This window comes from Cygnus olor, chromosome 4, assembly GCF_009769625.2.
Source record: "Cygnus olor isolate bCygOlo1 chromosome 4, bCygOlo1.pri.v2, whole genome shotgun sequence".
Taxonomy (NCBI): domain Eukaryota; kingdom Metazoa; phylum Chordata; class Aves; order Anseriformes; family Anatidae; genus Cygnus; species Cygnus olor.
The window spans coordinates 53,879,223-53,901,560 of NC_049172.1; the positions used below are offsets into that span (position 1 = coordinate 53,879,223).

At 39.6% G+C, this 22,338-nt stretch overlaps 2 protein-coding genes across 9 annotated transcripts in view; one reads left to right on the top strand and one right to left on the bottom strand.

The window, feature by feature from the left end:
- The window catches only part of TMEM156 (transmembrane protein 156), a 31,471-nt gene extending 14,166 nt beyond the window's left edge, over positions 1-17,305 (top strand). For 2 of the 4 annotated variants that reach the window (XR_005819913.1, XR_005819910.1), the window contains 4 exons: positions 3,153-3,257; positions 3,540-5,526; positions 9,013-9,068; positions 11,312-17,305. Coding sequence is in view for 1 of the 4 variants with exons in the window: in XM_040556782.1 (XP_040412716.1) it covers positions 3,153-3,257; positions 11,312-11,325 (119 nt within the window). In the remaining 3 variants the exon portion in view is untranslated. The remainder of the gene's footprint in view (positions 1-3,152; positions 3,258-3,539; positions 5,527-9,012; positions 9,069-11,311) is intronic. The other 2 variants (XR_005819911.1, XM_040556782.1) reach the window with 2 other exon arrangements.
- The window catches only part of FAM114A1 (family with sequence similarity 114 member A1), a 37,031-nt gene continuing 30,208 nt past the window's right edge, over positions 15,516-22,338 (bottom strand). For 3 of the 5 annotated variants that reach the window (XM_040556780.1, XM_040556779.1, XM_040556781.1), the window contains 2 exons: positions 20,155-20,208; positions 15,516-18,658 (listed from right to left, as the gene is read on the bottom strand). In XM_040556780.1, the coding sequence (XP_040412714.1) occupies positions 18,557-18,658; positions 20,155-20,208 (156 nt within the window). In that variant the 3' untranslated portion in view covers positions 15,516-18,556. Of the gene's footprint in view, positions 18,659-20,154; positions 20,236-22,338 lie in introns of all 5 variants that reach the window. The other 2 variants (XM_040556778.1, XM_040556777.1) reach the window with 1 other exon arrangement.

Below are 22,338 nucleotides of genomic sequence, written 5' to 3' on the forward strand. Positions count from 1 at the left end.
AGACGTTGCACAAGAAAGACAAATTGCATAAATGAGTGCTTTTGGTACCTATGAGTGAATCTGCCTAGCAGGGTCTTTTCATACTGGAAGTTTCATTAACGAAAGTATGTGGGTTATAAGATGCAGTGTGAATTTATATCGGTACAAGTTTACCACTATAAATTCCCATCTAGACCGTATTTCTGTAGCAGAAAAATGACATTCCTTATTTATTTTTGTCCTGTTTTGAAAGCAGCGTAAGGTCTGTTGGAAAAAAAACCTGCTCCCACTCCCATTCTAGAATGGGACTGTGCAAACACGCAATCGTATTGTTAATATCATCATGTTATTACCCTGCAGTCTATGTGAGCAACCTTAGTTCTGACATAATGCCTTCTATATTGCTGAAATTGTGTATTACTTCTCTCGTTTTCAGCAATACTCCATTGGCTCAAAGTAATAATTTGGTTCATTACATTTTGGGATACAGATACAAGATTCCCTGACTCGTCTGGCTCACAGTAATGCAAAGTTAATTCTGATGTATTTGAGTATGTTTTCTTCTGATTATATTATGATGCTCTTGGCTTTCAACCATATCAAATTAATATTCATATTGAATTTGCTGGAACAGATTTTGAACGTATCCTAGTCATGGTATTGGGTATTCCGAAGACTGTATTTGTTGAAGCAGTAACATATTTAATTGAGATTTCAATAGACTGTGAATTACAAGATGTATTTGTATATTCATATCCATGCTACTTATCTGGCATCTTAGACTTACTTATACCTTTTCTCTAATGAAAATGAAAGTAGTACAGTGTCAGCAAATGTGCAGAGCACCTGGCTACTCTGTGGCCTGCTGAGCTCTATATTAGCAAAGACCCAAGTTGGGGTTTTGGCCTCAACCCCCAGCAGCAATGGAAATTCCTCCCAAAGACCAGCAGCCGTTCCCGATACAGCAGCAGCCACCCACCCCTGTGGGTCGGGCTGGGGCAGATGGTCAGCAGTTGGAACAGCTTTTGCTACTGCAGAGGTGTTTTGTGTTTCTCCTATGGGAAAGGTTGAATTTGAGTGTCTGGTTTGACTCAATTGGTTCAGGCTAAGAGAAATGCAGAAGTAGAAAAATAGCCTAGATGCTGGAAGCAAAGGGAAATAGCTACAGTTCTTAGATATAGAAATTTTGGACTTTCCAGTTACATGAAAAGTGGGGTAGCTTGGTTAAAACACATGCTTTAAATTGCTGAAAGACCTGCAGCCACTAAGCAATTGGGTGGTAACTTCATAACTCATCCTGAAAGAAGAACATTATACGATCATGGTGACAACCAGGACTCAGAGAATAAAACCTCAGGGTTTCTGGCCTGCCATTGTTTTCTGGACTGTTCAGACTTTGTGACATCCATAGCATCTGATATAAGTGGGCTTGACAACTATAATTTGCACATAAGAAACAATAAGACAAATTTCCCCTCGGTCATTTGAGTTCCTATATTGTTTTCTGTGCTACCCTATTAAAATAATAGTTCCTTGCCTACAAGATTAGAAGAAGTAGGCCAAATTCTGCCATATCTTGATGTATTGCTACAGTTTCAGGTTAGTTGACAGGCTGGAAATAGACCCAATCCCTGGCTCAGCAGTGTCAGGGCTGGCATCTCAATGAATTTGGACTCAGTTCTCCTTGTGTTCTGTGGCACCTTCTCTTTTTAGCAAAGAGGACAGGCAGGATGCATCCTCTACAGCACCAAATATGTGCAAAGCCAAGAAAGGAGAAATTTGTTTAATCTTGGCTGAGTGAACCATCACATATTTTATTCCGATCCTTCCTAGTTAGTTCTTGACATAGCTGTGTAGTTGTCTGCCTCTGCAACGTAGATGAATAATGCTAAGAAAAGCAAAGCTTGTCATGGTGTTCAATACTCAACACAGATGTACATGTTTCTAAGTTGCAATGTTTCCAGAGAAAAATGTGAAGCCTAATTACCACTTTGGGTCTTTTGCTGTTTCAGAAGGGAGAATAAAATCTATAGGAGACAGGTAATTTTAGGGAGCTTTTTATAGCCCCTGTATTCTTTCAGTAGAGCACCGATACGTGAGGGGCCATTTCCCTGCTCCGTTTGCATGCGTGCAGAGCAGCCTTACACATGGGCTCCGAAGGGAATATCAGCCTACGTTCCCATTCTCTTCAGGTTCAGCCTGAGGGTGGAATACGATCCACTGCTATTTTTAAACCTACCCCAGTTTTGTTTTAACTTTGTGTTTCATACTCAGCTGCTTAATTACCGAGATCCAAACCCCACTTTTTAATTGCATTTGTAAAGGAGAGAAGCCCAGGTGATATCGAAAGTAGAGAAAGGATATGGCTAAATATAAATGGCACGGTTCTTCCTCTTGTTATGAACTCAGGAGAAATCTATTTGTAGGTTAACAGAAGTTATGGATGGTCAGGGACAGGGTGGACCTGGAGTCAAAATGCTGTGTCTTCTACTGTAGTTCTTCGAAAAATGCATTGCATCAAAGCATCATTAGCCTGGCAACTCTGCTTCTGTGCGTCCTTACATGTATCCCAGCAAGACACCATGTCTGCATTACAGCGTGATAGCGGCATCACCATGTCTCTGCCTGTTTCTGAAGTGCATGCTGTCATCTCTGTTAAGCACTGTACGACGCCTGGTTACTCTCCCTATGTGTATGGCAAGTTCTCTGAGGCACACAGTCTGGGCTGTCCTTCTGTGAGAATGAATCGGAAAGTTCACACTCTAAATTTCACTTGGTTCTGCTTAACTGGCCACCTGTAGCTTTTCGTGTTCTGGGAGACCCTTATTTAACCCCGTATTTGCATGCTTTTGCATTTTCACTACTAGTAAATTTTCAAGAACAATTTAGTGGCCTACCCTCAAGCTGTTTTCCATGAAGACTTAGAATCAACTTGTAGTCTGGGTAGTGCCAAGAAGAAGCAAAATACCAGAATGTGGTTTGTACTTGCAGGACTCCCAGACGTGTATCTGCATTTATAGGCACTGAAATCCCATTGAAAAACTGGCTGTGCACCTCTGTCTTGCATTCAGATAGCTCTCAGTGATCTTCAAACCTGAATATTCAAAGCGTAACACTCTGCAGATGTATTTGTTGTTTAGCAGTATGGATAAAAATATTTTACCTTTTCCTAGTGAAGACCAACGAACAACAGGTTCCACTTACTGCACAGGCCAGGAAGGTACTGCCCATAATTCCTGAACAAGAACATTGTCATCTGAGTGCATCAGCTGTAGAAGGTAAGTAAATACCTTGCAACTGTCAGTTTTTTTTTGTTTAGCCTCATATTTTCAGAATTAGGGGTAAGCAATATCTGCTCAAAATAAATTACGACTTCTTCTAGCCAAATATATGAGATGACAAACTGGAAAATGTGTTTTGCGAGAGCTAGCTGGCAAGAAAACAAAATCAATTTTCCTTCTGGTACCGAGAGTGATCTATAAACTTATCTGTCAGCCTTTTAAACCCTGTGTGCCCCTGAAGGCAGCCCTGCTAATTCTGACACTATTTTTCTGGTGCAGAACATCAAGTCCTAGACTTCAGCGTTGTGCTGACATTTGTTTCTGACAAGAGCAGAAGAAAGAAGCATTTTTCAGATGATCTCTGAAGAGAATCATGTGTTTGAAATAAATAGTGAGCTGGTAAAATTCACAAAATAAAAGAAAATAATTGCTCTGTTATTACACCAGCCAGCATAAGTGATAAGAAGTTGGTTTTAGCTTGGAACTAAAACTAGTACGCCACTTCTAACTTTCTTCAGCCGTTGTACTCCAATAATTGTTTCAGGAAGTCCAGATGTAATTAAACAAGTTGGAAGAGAAATGTACAGTAAGAGATTCCTTTTTCTGGCAATACTTGCAATGCCTAGAAGCTCAAATTACTCAAATGAGTGATACAGACTAATTTATCAGTTGCATACTTGGGGTTATGGCTATTTGCATAGATTTATATTACTGCACATGGTGAGTTTTTTAGGTTAAAAGCATAAGAAGTCATTCTCTACATATATTTAAATTGGATGGAGTTATATTGAAAATGCAGTATTGTATCATACTATCTTTTTAATGTGTTAAAAAAGTTGATGTATGGTGTGGTTTTGTGCCTCACATGGACCCATAAACAGTGAGGTTGTATGTTGACAGCAGACCTAAAGAAGCAATTTGGAACAGCATTGTTGGCAAAAGGTGAGGTACTTTCACAGTAAATTAATAATTGAGCTAGGCTATTGTTTGGCTTCTGAGAGAGACTAGCTGTGTTACGGGACAGCATAATGTCATAATTAAAAATGCTGACAACTTTTTAATGGCACCCATCCACAGATCTTACGATGACTTGTAAAGATGGAAAGTTGGCATTGTTACCATCCTAAAATGAGGCTATCAGGAGGCAGAGAAAGATAACTTGACTTGGGAAGTCAGTGACATAGGCAACAGCAGTTCTCAGATCACCTGTCTTCATCTGTTTGCCGTTTGGATGTCATGAGCTTTCTAAGAGCCCCATCAACCTTTCCGTAGGACACTTTCCTTTCTTCAGGGACTTCTCCCACCCACTTCAGTACAAGCCCTCTTCTTTTTCTGATAGGTGTCAACTATCTTGCGGGTAATATCTTCCTGGGCCCCTGTCTGCCATGTACCTGCCCACCTTAATTGTTCCCTGTGAAGAGAGGCAGCATTTACTCTTGGGTTAGAAATAGATATTTCTGAGGTTGCAATAGCATGTATTACTGAAGGGGTGGGTGCTCAGTAGTGTTCAGTGCCTTCATTTATCCTGTATAGTGGTTGAGCAGTAGCAAACTATGTCTGTCCAGGATATTGGCTTCACCAAAAATCTTTTAGAAGCAGGAAGCAAAATGCTGTGCATTTGCTTGTGTGCTCCATTTCCATGCAAATTTAACTTCTGTGTTCCTGGAAGTAAGAGTAACCATTCAGACTGACCTGCTAGTACTCCTTAAGCTGTTATTGTATTGCATGTTATGTATTAAAGGGTAAAAAGGAGAGATGGAGCAGCTTTGCAGATTTTTTGATTGCTCTGTGAGGTAATATATGAAATTCAGGACATTCTGGGATGAAGTAATCCATTTGCTTAACTCTGGGCCTGTCACTGAAAGATTGGCTGTCCTGAGAAACCCCAAATATCTTGTTCCAGTGCTGTGCTGTACTGAAGCAGGCTTGTTTTCCTGGGCATAACACAATCTTCCTGTAAGAACCACTGCTGGCAGTGAGGTGAAATGGATGTGATGCTTGGGATTAATGCTTGATAGTATTTTAATGTTACGTGACATTGTGTGGAAAGATTATTAAAGGGTGTGGCTGGAGAAGGACTAACTTGTGCCTGGGGAGACAAGAACTTAGATCTAGATCTTGCCTTTTGTTGCAACTGGGTTTTGAATAATATTTCTCACAGGAATACTGTCTCGAAGCTAAATACTCTGCAGAACCAACAAACGCACTTCCTGTTTAGTCTTGCTTCATTTCCTGCAAAGAAACACTTCCCCCTTCCTCCAAAAAGGTCAGATTCAACTCCTTGCTACCTGTGTTTGCGGGAGGCTCAGTAGATAACAATGCTGCAGGGACAGCCTACAGGACAGCTTGCTGGCTGGAAAACTTTGGGTTACTTCGTCTGTGGAAGGAGGCTGCGATCTACTTTTGCCATGAGTGCTAGGGTCATCTTTATTAAGTCAGCCCAGGCTGTCAGCTGAGTTCTCTTTGCTTGACCAAGGCATCTTCTTCCTCTTCTTTGTAGAGGAGCACATTTGAAAATGCTTCGGCTGTTGAGGTGGGCTTCAGGCAATCCGCTTGTCTTTGAGTCGTGCTTTTCCTGATTTCCAGGTAGCCGAATATGTGCTCGTAGAAAACATTAACCACAGCCCAGCACAAAATGTTTATCTGATTCTTCTGAGGTTAGCTACGCAGAGATGCAGTAGGTGTAACAGCAGCTACAAGAGGGAGGAAGAGGAAGGCTCGCTCTTCTCCCCGTGAGCTGGAGAACCTGCTGGTGGCCTCAGCAACGTCCCTTAGCCTGGGGCTCATAGGCAACACATTGCCTGAAGGACTCCACAGCACTGTTTGTAGCCACAGAAAATTAGCAAGTTAAAATCCAGACTAGACAGGAGAGCAAAGTATAAGGCACATTACTCTCTCATTGGCCCTTCTGCTATAGAGAAGCATTTGTCTTGCAAATAGATGGAGGCAGATAAAGAGTTGATGACACATTGCTGCTTTCTGCTGAATTTTTCTTTTGATGTCAGGAAATAGTCTTCATTGTGTTTGTTCAGGATTCAGAAATAAATAATACTTATTTTTAACAAACAACATTGCATTCTGTAAGTTTTTAAGGTGAGAATATGAGAGGACTTTGTGTAGTTACCTATATCTCAGCATCTCTGAGAGTTCTCAAATGAAGGTTTGATATGATTGATTTTTCAATTGGAAGTAGCCTATAGTTAGCCATAAACTAGACTTTGCTGCTTTTAAACCTAGTAGGAAAAGACCTGATCCAAAATGTAGTGAAGGCAGGAGTGGGTCTCTCTGTTAGCATCATCAAATTTTGTTTATGACAAAAATATATTAAATAAAGTAAGTAAAAATAAGGGTGATCTCCTTCTGGATGGCTAACAAACAAAATGAAGACTGGCAGTGTGATAGTAAGTAATGGTGCGTGCATTTCTGTGCACACATATACCAAAAGGCACACAAATAAAAATTCAGCTAATAAAAAATGCACCATCTTCTGTACCCATACACCTTTGACAAAGGAGAATCTTTTCAGTAGAGGTCACTTGAATATCTGTGTATTTTCAGGGAAAATATTATTATTACATGTGAGTGCTGAACTTCAGAATCCCTCTCTGTTTCTGCCATCTTTCATTAAACAGCCACATTAGCAACTGTCCTGGAAAAAATGAATGAGCCAAATCTCTCAGCTGCTTTAAGACAGTTCTCTGTTTATGCATGACAGCTGTAGATGTTTTTCCTTAGTGCTGTCAAACGGTGACATAAGAATTATTGCAGATTTCAGGGCTGCTTTTATTTGGTTAGAAAGCATGAACATTTTATTCAGGGCAAATATTTGCGTGAGGAGGTAGTGCTATTCAGGGGACAGTCTGCTAGAATAAAGCTCTGGAGACCCAACTTATTTTTCAGTCTCTGCCCGTGACTCCTCATTACTAATTGCACCGTGGTAATCACAGTTTATCCCAGCTAAAACAAAGAGATTGTGTTGTGCTTTTAACTTATGAAGCACTACTTGCATCAACCGGTGCTTTTAACTTAAAGAGCACTACTTACATCAACTATTATTTTTAGCAGCTCTAAAATGCTGTGAGATGTTTATCTGGGTCTGCTGCTTTATTTATTTATTTATTTTTCGGAAGCGTCAGCAGTGAATATCCTCCTTTTGATAAATGGAAAGACAGAAACTCGAAGCTGCACTGCTAGCAAGAAATCTGGAAGAGCAGATCAGAAGAATAAATACTGAATTTATGTATGAAACCTAGGCGACTAGCTCCTTTTCCCTAAAGAAATTAGCATGGCAAACCACAGGAAGACTAACATTTCTGAATGCACTGGGTCCAATGGCACTTCCCTAAAACAGTGGAGGCAAAGAATTATTGCAGTAAGGAATAAAAGCGGGCAAGTGTCAAATCACTGTTGCCATTAAAACAACCCTATGTATGGTGAACAGCCTATCCGAAGAGCATTCAGCAAGACGATTTTGCTGATGGTTAGCCCTGAAATCATTGTTATGTAGGGAAGCCTTTGGTTAAACTTGTCCTTTGAGGCTGAAGTAAGCACGTCCCAGGGAGCAACTTCTCTCCAGTCCTGCCCTTGGTGGTGGTCTGTCCTTCCCCAGTGGTGGGGCCATGTGGACTCCAGGCAGACTGGTGCAGGACTTGCTGGACTCTTCTGTACCACAGACACACTTCAGCCTTACAGTGATCAGGGCAGAGTAATAATTGCATGTGTTATGGTATGAAGAGTAACTGTGAGCCCTCCCCTACAGTATTTCTGTCCTCTGCCCTTTCAGGCAGCATTGTGTTCTCCAAATCAAAAGGAGCATTAAGGGATTTCATGGGTGACTAAGGGCAGAACAGAGTTCTGCCTTACTGGGGGACCTAAGAGACAGACACAGCACTGACAGCTTTGGGATGAAGTGCTGCCATGTTATAAGGAAAGAAGAAAGAATGGAAAGAAGAAAGAAGAGAGAGAAAGGGAAGGAAGAGAAAGAAAAATGAAAGAACAGAGATAGAAAGAAGGAAGGAAGGAAAGAAAAAAAGGAGAAGAAAAAAGAAAGAAAAAGGGAAAGAAAAAGAAAAAAAGAAAAAGGAAGAAAGGGAAAGAAAGAAGGGAGAGAGAAAACTCCATGTCTTACAGCCAACAGTGGTGGACTTGTTGTTGTTGTTGTTGTTGTTGTTGTTGTGGTAGTAAAAACTGTCCAGTGTCATGCTCTGAGCTGCTGTTAGATCAAATTCCCACAAATTGGTCACTGTTACCTCAAACACTTTATTTACTCCATCAGTCTTTTTGACAGTCAGTTCCCCAAGGACAAGATGAAATAACCTTAACGTCCTCCCTCCCATTAATTCTCTTAATAAAAGTGGTTGAGGTGTCAAAGGCTGCATAAAAGCTAATGAAAGTTCCACATCAGCAATTGCCAACAATTTCTAGTGCACTTCCCTTTGCCATCAGCACCTCCATCTCTCTTTGTGAAGAGCTTTCAGATCCTTGAATACGTAAGGTGCTTCACGTCTCTGTATTTCTTCCTGAGTGGCAGTGTAGCTGTACAGTTAAACAAGACAAGTTGGCCTCTCAGTGAATGCATAATTTAAGGCACAATCTTATCTTCAGGTGAAATGGATTATAAAATTGGAGCATAAGGTAGATGACAGGCAACTGACAGGGACGATGCACTGGGGAAGAACGTGTATGGCTGAAAAGATGAGAACCTCTTTTGCAGAAAATAGAAGAATTGATGCATCCCTTTCCTCTCTTGCAGTCTAAAAGCAGGCGGACACACCACCTCACGTGTGGGCTGGTCGGCACAAGAGCTCAGTAAGTAACCGTGTATGAGCCTGACTCCCATCCAGATATGTTCAGAGTTTCATTACTGCTGTCATTTTCTAAGGATGCCCTCCCCTTGCAGTGCAGAAAGGTAGTAGTAGAGTCTGGTCTAACACCATGCTAATACCCGATTCAGTGCTGGTCCACCTAGGGAATTACCTGGGTTTGGGCTCAGACCCCTCCTGCCGTCCTGAAGAGGCCTCCAAATACTATCAGTACAGAATTTAGTAGCATCAACAGAAAGGGCAACTAAAAATATTTTTGCTTTTCCTTACGTGATCATGGCATTACAAAAATGTTTTCCTATTTCAAAGAACGCCTCTGTGGTGTGTCTTCAAGCAAGACACCCACACAAACAACAGAAGATAGTAATTATGCAGGGGAAACAGTGGCACTGATAGTTCAAAGCATTCTAGCAAAGGCACATAGCAAGTGTGCTCGGGAGCGAGAGCAAGATTAGTTAGGCTGATTTTGTAAATAGTATGTCTATTTGTACAGAACAGTAGCTGTGATTTCAGATTTGCGGGATCCTTCCAGTTATCCTTTTGATGCTTTTTCTGGAAAACATCATTTCAGTTCTCAGAAGTGATAGATAGATGTGCTGTGGCTAACGTCATAATAAAATTGGGTGTGATGATGCTGAAGGCAGAAGTTCCAACCAGCCACATCTGGATTTGCCAGTTGGCCATTTTTATAAGGTGTCATTTTTTATGCTTTCATGAATTACTGTAGATAACTATGAAAAAAGGGTTTTTGCATGCAGCTTTAAATTCTTTTGAGGACTGCATGCAGTCTCTCAATTATATATTTATTTTTAAAATATCACAAAAGATAATTCCTCCACTGTTCCTGCTTCCATAATAGATTCAAGTCTTAATCACACATTGAATCTAAAACTCCCCTTAGTTAGGAAACAGCTCACAGAATCAGATGGCTGAGTACATTCCAGGATACTTGGCACGATTACTGGTCTCTGCTTAAAATGCATACCAGGATGCGTTTCATTCCAAACCAGACATTCATAGGGTTTTGAAGGGAAGCACACCCGCTTGCTTGCAGAACTGGACTGCAATGGGTGCTGCACAGGCTGTTTAAAACCTCTGTTCCATTAGCTGGCATCAATATTTGATGCATTGTATCCTGCCTACACTTGTCATTTTCTAGCTTGCTTTAGCAGCTGCTGCCTCCAGTATGATTTCACAGCCAGAGAAACACTTCTTATCCCAGTTCTTACGATGTAAAGGAAAAGGGAAACAGATGTTGTTATTCGGCCCTCAGCTACACGAACTACCAGAATGGGTGACAAGCTGCATTTGCTTTTTCACTCAGTGGGAGAATAAGGACTAAAGAAATGCTGTACTTTTTTCCCCCCAGCATTGTATAGTTCATTATTTCCAAATTTATCCTGCTGTAAATGGGTGTACTACATGAAATGAAATTGGGCACAGGTTTGCAAATTCTTCCTCACAGCTGGTGGTTTGGATTGTTCTTTTCTTTTCTTTTTTTTTTTTTTAAACTTTCATTAGGATAATTTAGCTTATTTTGGTCGAGCTGCAATAAGACCTTTTAATACCCCAAATTTACTTCTGAACACTCTGCTGCAGATGGATCAGTTCACAAAGAGACATCCAGGAGCTGAAACAGAGTAAGAGAGTGTGGAAAGGAGGCAGGTGTCACACAAAACTCCTCTCCCCTCATCCAGCTGCTGGGAGGGAAGAAAAGAGACTGAAGCCTGCTCAGTTATTTCAAAGAAAGAGATCAGTCACCACGTACCTTTAAAGGAGAGTTCCAGATAGCTCTGCGGAGATGGAGACACTCTGCAGAAACCAGTCTGGGACACTTCAGGGACATCCTTCCTGGCTCACTTCAGCTGGGTGTACGTGGCCAGTGCTTAGAGGGGCACGTGCTGCCAAGCTTCCCTGAAAGCAAGGTGCAGTGTTTCTCACTCAGGTTCCTGTACCACAGTCTTGTGGGGCAGGTACCTATAGCAATGTCCTATTGGCAGGTATCATTTGTAGGCCTTTAGCTCCAATCTGGGGTATATCCTCTATTTTTTCTACTACTTAATCATTTTTTATTTTTTTTCCTTCTGTGGGAGAGGAAAATTAGTTACTGTAAAAGTTAAAAGAAGCGTAGACTTGTGAATTACATTGCAACGACATTTAAAGTAAATTAGAAAATACGGCTTTCTAACCTTCTCTTATTTCTGATACCAATGTTTTCTTTTGTTTCAGGTGGCGCCACATGAAGTACAGTTCCAACTGCATGAAAGGAGAAACATAATACACCACAGAAGAAAGCATGTCCATTTCCAGTCTGGGGAGCTCTGTTATCCGTCTTCTCATGAGAATGCCAACTGCGCAGTTTAGTTGAGAAGCTTCATTTTATCTATCAGGACTACCTGGTATTAAGAAAATATGAATAATGGACAAACACATTTTGCTGTAGAATCAACTTCAGTAGGAAATTATAGATTTCCCATCTATTTTCTGTTCATTCAGGATTTGATGCTTAATCATAAGGCTGTGAGATAATCCTTGCAATAATTTATTTTTCCAGCTGGGAAGAAATTTATCTTCTCCACAGGATAAAATCCTGATTGAAGGTAGAAATGAACCTATATTTTCATGAAATGAACATAGTTTTCACCTTTTTAATGCTCTAGGTGACTAAGATGCTTAAGAGAGAATTTCTGGCTGATGAGGAGAGTGGCCAAAGGAACAGAGAAGGAGGGAGTTCTGCAGTACATTTTAATTTCTGCAGTAAACCATGAAGACATTCATAAATTCTGCAACATCTTGGTGGATAAAGAAGAAAAATGTGGAAAAAAAATATACATTTGGCTTCAATCCACTAAATTGTTATTGTTATTATTTTTTTTATAACTCATTAAGACACCAAATGGGTTTTATACTCTTTGATAAATTGCATTTCCATCTTTTGTATTAGCTTAGGTCATTAGTATTCAGACTTATTGTCTCCTGGAACTTTTCCTTACTTTCCATTTATTGCTGCTCCTCTGAGTGTAGTGGAGCTGTTTGGGCTGAGCAGGGTCCCAAACTCATTCGGTGCTAACCCATTATTTGTGGGTACAATCTGACCATAAATTACTAGGCAGAGACAGAAATTGCAGAGCTAGGACTTCAGACTCCCTTGTGCTAAATCCATCAGGATGAACAGATTGTAAACTGCCCATTGCAAATATGATATGCAGCAATTTAGCATCATGTTAATACTTCATAACCTCCATCCCTTACATTTATATAGCTTTTCCCTCCTGAAGCTTTCTGAAATTGCTTATCCAGTCATTACACTGCACCAAGCAGTTCAGATTTAATAGGAATAGTTGTGAACATTAGCTTCTGAGTGATTTGAGACCATATGGAATTTTTAAAATTTAGTTGGATAAATTGGAAGCATTTGTTTCTATTGTTCGTTACCATCTTTTATAAAAAAAACAAACAGACAAGAAAAATACTGTCTTTCTTGATTGGGGGGCTTTTGAGGCTTTATTGCTTGTCTATGGTAATAACTTAAGGCTTTTCAGAAATTCATTTTCTAATGCATCCTATAAACTTCTCACATTTTTTATTATTATTATTTTTCCTTACCTTACTGTAGAACGACACCTTACAGATTACGGAAGCGAAATATCTATCTCAAACCACTGCAGAATTGCTAAGGCCATTTCAGCCAGTGTGTAAATGCTTCCTTCAAATGATGGCACTATCTATCAGTCTTCCCCTTCAGTAATCCAGGGATCTTGATAGTAGGGACAGCCCTGCTCCTTGTGACCCCGATTTAATTTCCTTCCTCCTGTAATTTAATTCTATTTTTCTTGTTGCCTGTAACTCCCCCTTTTCTTTTCCTTGGATGGCTGAACTGTCCCTTTATTACCCCCACTTATCCCACAGCTTCCCAGGTGTTTGGTCTCACTACCTTGGAAGTTTGCATCTCCCGAGTTACCTCTGCAAAACACCACCACCAAGTAAAACCAAGAGGCTCTTACAAGCCTTTAATCTGTTGAGTAGAGCTTACCGTGTCCTGCAAGCATGATCCAAGCCACAGGAAAGCACGGCCTCTCAGCCTCTAATGGGGGCAGCTCCTCCAGCACCAGCTGCCCTGCCTGGTGCCCCTCTGCTGAGCTCACCCCAGTTCACTGACGCATTTCTTGTACTGGGGAGTCCCAAACCAGATGCAGTGCTGGAGTCGTGGTCTCATGCATGCCCAGGTGGATAACTGACTCTCTTGACCGACTGGCAGTGCTCCTTTTACTGCAGCTGAGGAGGCTGTCGGCCTGCTTTCTGCCTGGGCACGCTGCTGGCTCACGCCCGACTCACTCCTCACCATGGCCCCGAGGTCCTTTGTAGCAGAGCTCTCCCTGGTCAGCCTGTCAGAGCAGTGACACCGTTCTTTCACACCATTCATGAAGAAGTGTGATTCTGGGATGTATGTATACAAGTTCCCTTCATTTCCCCTCCCTGTTGGCAAGGTCCTGCTGTTAAGTCTCCTTTTTACAAGGGTCTGTCTTACTTTTTTTTTTTTTAACTTCTGCATTATTGCACTGTCACGGAAGAAATACTCTTTCACTCCCTGGGTAAAATATTTGAAAGGCAGAGCAAATGGCTAGTGCTTGTTCCTGAGTCTGCTAGAGCAGCTGCTCGAGAGTCTGTAAGAGAAGCCGTGAAAAGGAGATCAAAGTGGGGAGAGTAGTAAGTTCTTAGCAGATCTGTGCTCAGAGACTTTTGGGGTACAGGTAATAAAGGGAGAATGAGCTCTGCAGATCTAGTGTGATCAATTTTGCTGTCTTCTTTCCTCTCAGTTTTACCTCTTTGAATGTTCTTATCTTTGCCTCACTTCCTTCAACTTCATGCAGATTTTTCTTTTACTTCAGAAGTGCTGTTATTCCAGTTCTGCTGGAACTAATCAGATGTCATTTCTTGTTTATTTTGAACAATGCTGAAAAATTCTTTGAAAAAGTCTTTTCTTTAATCCAACCTTGAAAATTGTTCCTATTTCCAGAGAGTATGTCATTGCTGGTTTTTTTTGTGCCTTTGAAAAATCATCTTCCCTCTCCTATCTGTTTAAGACAGCTCAACTTTTGACATTTTATTTTCTGTTTTCTTAATTCCAAAGCTGCACACCATCATCAATAGACTTCTAGAAATACTGACTGTTGTGAATGCTGGGGTAGGTGTCCAAGCATGGAGAACGTACAGGTTGCACAATAAAAGCAGCTGTTTGTGTCCTCATAGTCTCAGCAACAAAGGTTGACCTGAGCCAGAAAAAAAAAAATGTTTAAAGTCCAGAGGGCTTTCCAGTCAGACTGTAGGAATCTCAAAAGTAGGTCAGGCTGGCCGATGGTGTCACTTTAAGCCTTGCTCTGAGATGGCTTTTAAAAGAACTTGGGAAAGCCATTTTCCACTCTTTACACTCTTTTGAGTCAAACTGAAAGGACAGGGCTGTCATTTGAGATAGAAGTGGAACGTCTCAAAGATAATCCTATGAGCAGAGTGACTGCTTGTATGCTAAAAAACACTCCTGTGATTCAGAAAAAAAGGTGAAAATCTGTATTTGTCACTCAAAATGCTGTGGGGTTTCAGACTCATTGATGTTGTTATGCATCCTGACCGGTGGTGACACTGGAAACATCATTAAAAAACACCTCATCTTGTGATGGCTGTAATTTTGTATTGTCTGCTTAGGGCACATTGTAGAGAAAGATCTTCATGGCTTCAATGGATGATCTAAGCAACATGAAAGAAACGGGAGAGACAGTTCTTTTGTTTAGCTGTCTGAGGCAGTGGATGCAGGAGTGTTGGAGCAAATCATAGGGAAGAGATGTTTACACATGAATAGACTACACCCTGAAAAGCAGCAAAGAAATTACAGCTTGCTTTGTTTGCCAAAAAAAATGCAAATACCTTTAATATATGAATACAATAAGTGACCTGTCTCATAGTTTACTTCACTGATGACGTATGACAGTGGATTATTTGTGAGTCTGTAGGTGTGCAGACACTGCTTTAAGTTTCACCTTGACACATTTCTCAACTTTGCGTGCTCAAAAGCCTGCCTCAGCCAAAGCTCTCTTCTCTGCATACAAAAGGGTACTCAAAAGTGAGAAAATTGTTATGAAAAACACATCTGCTCAAGATAACAGGTAATTTCACAATTGAAGTTATTTTTTTTAAATAAGTACCTAAAACCTAGTAGTTTGACAAATGCCAGAGCACACTCAGTGTACTGACCTGGAAAAAGGTGGTGATGAAAGAAGGAACAGTCAGTCTCCCTTAAAAGTTTAAGGCTTGCATCTGTCTTTGCCAGACTCTCAATAAAATCACTCATTCCAAACGTAAATCACAAAATCAGAAACTTCACTGAGTACATCTACCCATCACATTATTCATAACATTATTTTTTAGCACACTGCCCCAGTTCAACATCTCAAATGATTTATTTGACTGATGGAAAAATACAAACCAGTGTAAACAAAATATTCTGGTTACATCTACACAGTACTCTTCTACTGAAATATTACTTACCTAAAATTGATTTAAAGATTGTGCATTCAGTTTTCCTGGGATAAATCTTTGATCAGATGGAGTATCCCTATGCTCCTGTTTGCCCCTGTTTCTCTTCCTACATTGTACGGATGTGAATACTCAATTCTACGTGTTATTTTTTATAACTTCTTTTACTTTAAGGAAGGTACTTTAATCAATACATACATAATTTAAGGAAGACAGACCTCTCCTAAGGAATATGTCAGACAAGCAATCCTTGTCTTAAGAACGTCCCTCAATGATTTCAAACACGATCCCCTGAGGCTTCTAATACTGTATTGTTCAGCCTCTACTAAAAAGCACCACTATTAGTTATCACATTTTTCTGACAGGTTTAACACTATATAGTCTGCACCGCATTTCAGAGAAAAAAAAAAAACATAAGAAAAAGTTACTAAAATCATTTATGTCAGAAAACATGAACTTGGCATAGGAGCAATATAAAAGAGCTATTGCTATGTTCTTTGGATGATTCCCTGGGCAGTAATACCACACATACAGGTACCTGATGTAGAGCTCTATTCCAACGTGGGCAGAAAGGCTTCTTGACAAAAAGTTATGATCAAATTAAAGCAAAAACTCCAACATGTAATGATTGATAGTCGTAAGCACTAGACTTTCTTATCAGTCCTTGTTCGAAAAATAAACAAGGTTTTAACCACATATATTATTCTGCTTGCCAGTGTAGAACAACAGAAAGAAAGCTTTAAACAAACAGGACTTTTTACAAGCCATTCAATGTTTAAACTGGGGTCCAGATCCACAACTGAAAACTGCTCATGGCCAAGCACATGGAAAAAGCACATGGTCTTCAGAAATCCACACTAAGGAGTTGTTCTTCTGGGCCAAGTGTATATAGAGGAATAACCCCTGGTCAAGGAGGACTCGTGCATGTGCACATCTCTTCCAGTAGCCAGAAAGGACTACTATAGAAGAGTACATTTATTCCCAAAGTGTAGAAGCACTGGGTAAGAAAAAATCTTTCATTTGAAAATGTGCTTTCAGAAATAAAGCCATTTCAGATGGAAGTGGCACAGATATAATGCCTAGTGGGGGCTGTATCCTATCTTTCAGCTAGCGAGTCTGCTTGCCAGTTACAATTCCTAGTGTTCTTTTTTTTACCATGTTGTAGTACTGTTAGCTGTTCAGTATGACGTAAATACTAGTGAATGCCAAGCTTTCTTTGCCTTTTCAGCTGCCAAGGGGCTTGCTTATTTTGGTTCCCAGTACTTTTATTAAACATTCTGTGCAAGTGGATTTGAGGACTGTACCCTTTCTATTTGCCCAGAAAGAAATCTCTGATTCCTAAAATTACAGGGTGGCAGAAAATACATTTTGAATAACAAACTGTATTGCAGGAATAGTGAAAATTTCACCTTCTAATATCAAAAGATGGAAAAGTAACAGTGCATGTGACTGCACAACAGGGATCATAACAGCATGTGATATAGACAGACCTTTCTGTCACTGCTTATGGACCCACAGAAGTTACCATATGCAAAGCAGATACATGGTTTTTCATTTCTAGCAGACAGGAAAGTATTTCCTCATGTTCTATTCCCTTATTTTTACAATGTATGAACTATGCTTCTATGATTAAACATATTCAGATGTTAGCTACAATTAAAAACATTTAAATGCGATTTGTGAGTGTATCAAGAGGAAAAAAATACAAAATAGCTGTGAGAAATGTAATAAACAATGAAAATCGAGGAGAACAGGCTACATAAAATATTGGGAGGTTCTTCCTGTCTTCAGGATAAACTAGGCTAAACAGACTCTGAGATTCACAGCTCAGGATTTTAAGCTAAGGGTATGGACAAATTATCACGGTTGTTAGTGTTATTCTGAAATGTCGTTCCTGCTGCTCAGTTATATTTTGTCTAGCCACTACTTCAGAGAAAAGGTGATTGTTCTGACATATGACCTCCCCACCCAAAGCAATTGTCTCTTCACGACTTCATTTTTTATGCCCAAAACTGTATTTCTGACTTGATGGTGTCATTAACTCAATTTGATAAAAGGGTTCAAAATGTTTCAATACCAAGTTAAAACCTAAAGGGGTACTCTGGTTACACATCTGAGATGAGATTATTTTGAGGGTGTTTCATGAACAAACAAAAGGAGAGAAGTTTTCTATTCCTTGCATATTTGACAAATTGCTTTGCCTGCAATGTTGTTCAGCCAGTTGGAATTAAGAGATAGACATAAATGAATATGAAATTATGGGTCAGCAAATATAGAGCTTTACCCGTACTCTAACTGGCTCAGACAATTTGTTTTCAGGATAACTCTGTATGCATTGCCTCCAGAATTTTAATTCAGCAAAGTTAATGCCTGTTACCGTACAACTCCTTGAACACAAAGTGTTATGTAAGTGGTACCGATTTTTACAAGGTTATTATTTACTGCTGTAAATAATATTTAACGACCACAACACCATGATAATTTGTTCTTGTTGGCTAAAATTAAATACTGAAACCAACTTTTGAAATTTACATTTTTAACTGGCAGTTAGGAAGCGAAGAATAAAAATGGTCATTTGGGCTGAAATGTTTAAAAAAAGCCTTACATTCTAATTTGCTTCACCCTGTCTACAACTGAAAGGGTAAACATTTAGAAACTGTATTTATGTCAATACTAACATCAATAAACTATTGATTCAGTTTAAATTAATGCAAAGGATATACTCTAACGGAAAAGAAATTACTTTTCTAAATACTTCTAAAGTCAAAAAGTCTGAAAGAGTATTAAAAAGTTGCTCAATATTGTATGTGCAAAACCGCGTTTAGTGTCTTCAAAGGACTCTGAGTGGCCAGACGTCTTTCATACCATCTCTTCTATCTGCATACATTAAAGGGATTAGGTCTGTGGTTTCTGTTAAGCCCAGTGGTCACAACTGCTGCGAAACTGTCACTCTTGTGCTTTCAGACAACTGGTCTTGATATGTGAAATTTGCAGAACTGGAAGCAGTAGCTGGAAAGCATCCTGAATATAAGTAGTACTGTTGCAACCCTAATGGGGAGAGAAAACACATGGTTTATCAGTATAGCTGTCATGCGTTTCAGGAATTGCATTGTACTTTTTCAACAAACATTGCCTTTTTTAGATCTGCACCATGCTATATTAGCATATGTATTCGCACAAGATTTTACAATCTGTAGATAACAAAATGCATTCAAAGAGTTTACAGAGAATAAGCATGGCCTATATAAAAATCTGATTTCCCCTCAGTTTGGACTCTTGGAGAGTTTTGTTTGTAATGTGAGTAGAATAAAATGCCACTGTGTTCAGAAGTAGGTTTGACTCTTGTAATACAAATCGGCTAGTCTTCCCATCAACAGAACTAATTTTGAATCTGGTGTAGGAGGAAGTGTCACTGAAATTAACAGTTTGAGTTATTATAAGAGTTTAAAAACATTGTACTATTTACGGAATTTCTAATGCTCCGTGAACCTCGGCTGTACATATTTGTTTACAAATCATGAGGTTTAAGAATTACAAAACAGCTTATTCCACAATTCTGGACATTCCCAGATATTGCAATTCCATACAAAGATGTGTCAGCTGCAATAGCAAATTTACCCCATAACAAAAGGAACTGTATAGCAATCTTTACTACAGCTCTATTCAACTTTCCATTATTTTCCTTAAAGCTACTGTTAATCTAGTGCAAAAAATGCTTATTTTAAAATAACCTTTTCTTCATTTTTAAGGGATCATGGCTGCTAGATACAGAATGACAATTTGTAGTCACTGCTGTATGTATATGTCTGTTTAAAGATGTGATCTCATCAGCTGAGTTAAATGAATTAATGCTGCAGATAGTACACATTTAGTACATGTAGTACTTTATGAATATATTACTTCCTCTTGACCTCTTCTCTCCTCAGTAAAACTGAGGCACGTTTTGCTTACTGTGCTTTTCTGATGAAAAATAGATCGTGATGTTTAATAGAAGAAATCCCTCATGAACATTTTGATGTTGATGCATGGTTGTCCATGTGCTGACCAAGACTGTGAATCTTTGTTGAAATCTAAATGCCTGTGGACAGGAAACATCGTAGCATTCCTGCAACCCAAACTTTAAAGGAAAACATAGGCTGAAACTATCTGTGAGTAAGAAATACTTGTAGGATTTGAAATAGGTAACAGAACAGTAAGAACAGACTTAGCCCGGGCAACTTGTGCATAGGTTAAAAAAGGGCTAAGCAGCACATCACTAATTGCCTGTTGTGCTCTGACCAATGCCGCTGCAGCACTTAAGAACTGGCCAGTCTCACTTCAGTCACAGTTGGTAAGAATCCTCTGTAAATGCTGTATCACTGCTACAGTATTTGTGGGAGAGGCTGAACACAAAAAACCAAGACGTTTATGAGCTGGCACTGAACAGCCAGAATGATATTGCCATTACTTTTTATACAGTTCTTTCTTCAGACATAAATGTGGCCATTTCATTTCAAAATCATCTTCCTATGGTATTTCCTAATGTGGAAAAGGTGAAGGCTTACCTCTAACAGCACGCTGTTGATGAGGGGGTTGAGAACTTCTGCCTTCATACTGCTCTGTAAACCGGAAAATTGAATGAAATGCTAGGACAAGAGAGACATTTAACAGAAATATATTGGCATCTGAGCAGTGGTTTTATGAATTCTAGACAGGCCTTGTTTCACCTTGATTCTTATTCAGACTGTTTATCACAGTATTCCTTACAACTGCGTCTACATTTCATGCACACTTCAGTAGACCCCATGTATTTCTATCACTGAGTACAATGAACTAAGGCAGACCCAGGGTTTTACTTTTTCATTAATTCATGTACCACGGAGTTTCAAACGGCTTGGTTTCTTATGGATATGAAATTGATGTGATTACATTGTCTGCTCATCTGTCTGCCAGTGCCCTTTTCATCCCCCTCAAAGTTTTTAACCCCTGGCTGATTTCCAAGGAAGTAAGGAGAAATACACATTGGAAAGATAACGATGTTCTTAGAAGTTTCAGGAAAAGGCAGATGTAAAAGGCCCCAGTTAGTTCCCCTTCAGAAGGAAAAACACATGAAACAGATCTTCAACTGGAGGCAGCATATGTTGAGCTAGACAACACAGGCTGACCAGTGAATCTGTGTAAGACTAGCTCAGCAAGCACAGCATTTTTCTCAACCACCAGACAGGAATAAAGATGGGTACAATGAGTACTGATGTTACTAGAGGCTACAGAAATCAAAGCCCTAGAAAACAGATTCATCAACTCTTCTGCTTTTTAAAATGGCAGTTCTTTTTTTTCTTCTCACTATTCTTTGTATTGTGATTTTTAGAACGATATTAACCTCCAGCAAGAGTTGCTTTCTTCTAATACTGAATGGTGGACTTCTTTAGAACAAAGGGAATACGATACCCATTAATGTAACTGAAGGATGTCCCCTTAGAACCTTGCGGCTTTCACATTACAGATTTAAAGAAACACGATACATCCAAATCTTAGCTCAGAGATGGCAGAACAAAGGGAAGAAGGTTAGAAAAAAAGAAGTGCAATTTTCCTGACACTTACTAGAAAATCCATTACAGAATGTTCTGTTCATTGTCAATAAAGTCCAGAAACAGACAGAGAGCAGTATCAAATACTACGGACTGTATACATCAGTAAGTTTAAGTTTGAAAGAAATCTTGCATAGCGAGCAAAGCTGTTATTTCTTACTTCTGCATTACTCCTCTTAGAAATACTGCCAACGTTATAGACTATGGGCAGAGCCAGCACTGTAACTAACATCTGAATTATACAGATATAGCTAATAGGGGCAGCAATGTGTTTAAAAAAACGCTCTTTTCTGTTCTACACTATTTCTGTTTCGCACGAGTAATACACTTTGCAAGATACTGGAATATGTTTGTGAAACCAAATGCTGCTGGCAGCTTAAGGAGAAAACTGAACCACTGGGACATGCAGGAAGAAGCAGATTTGTGAAGACTCGTGCGTGATTAGTGCTCCTTGCTAACCTGCCTGATCATGACGAGCAGAAGTCCCACATCTTCTTCCAGAAGCTAACACGGATAGGACAGCACATAAAAGACCACCAGACAGCCCAACTCAAACTTTCTTCTAGAGAGGATGTTGGCAGTGAGAAGTGTATTTATGCTCAATTTCTACTGTGCCCACACAAATGTTCACAAGAGCAGTCTGGTCCTAAAATCTGAGTACAGAGTTTATAAGACCAAAACCTAGTGCAATGCTTATGAAAGCTTTAGTTTTCATTTTCCTGAGTTGTGCCAGCTTAATATTTCATGTGCAATTTACTTTTGTGTCTGTGCATGTATTTATTGCAAGTGTCACACAAAAATATGCTAAAACACAGTCCCAAGTTGCAAAATAAGCAGATTCTTCCAGAGTAATGTGAAGAAATGTAAATTATTCAGAATAAAAGCAATCCAATAAGCCATCTTCTCTACAAATAACTCTTAAAAAATTCTTCAGAGATGTGCTAGAAGAGCTCATGGGAGAACTGAAGAAATTTCCTTTGATGTACATTCACCCTCTACTGGAGTAATCAGGAGAGCCAGAACTCTTTTCTGACATTTATGAATAATTTCAGCAACAGCACATTTTTTTGCCTCTGGATCCTGCCAGAATGTTCAGATGTCAGTCATTTTTGAAACTCTTTCTGCACTACAGGCCCTGAAAAGGCCTTCACTGCTCACCTA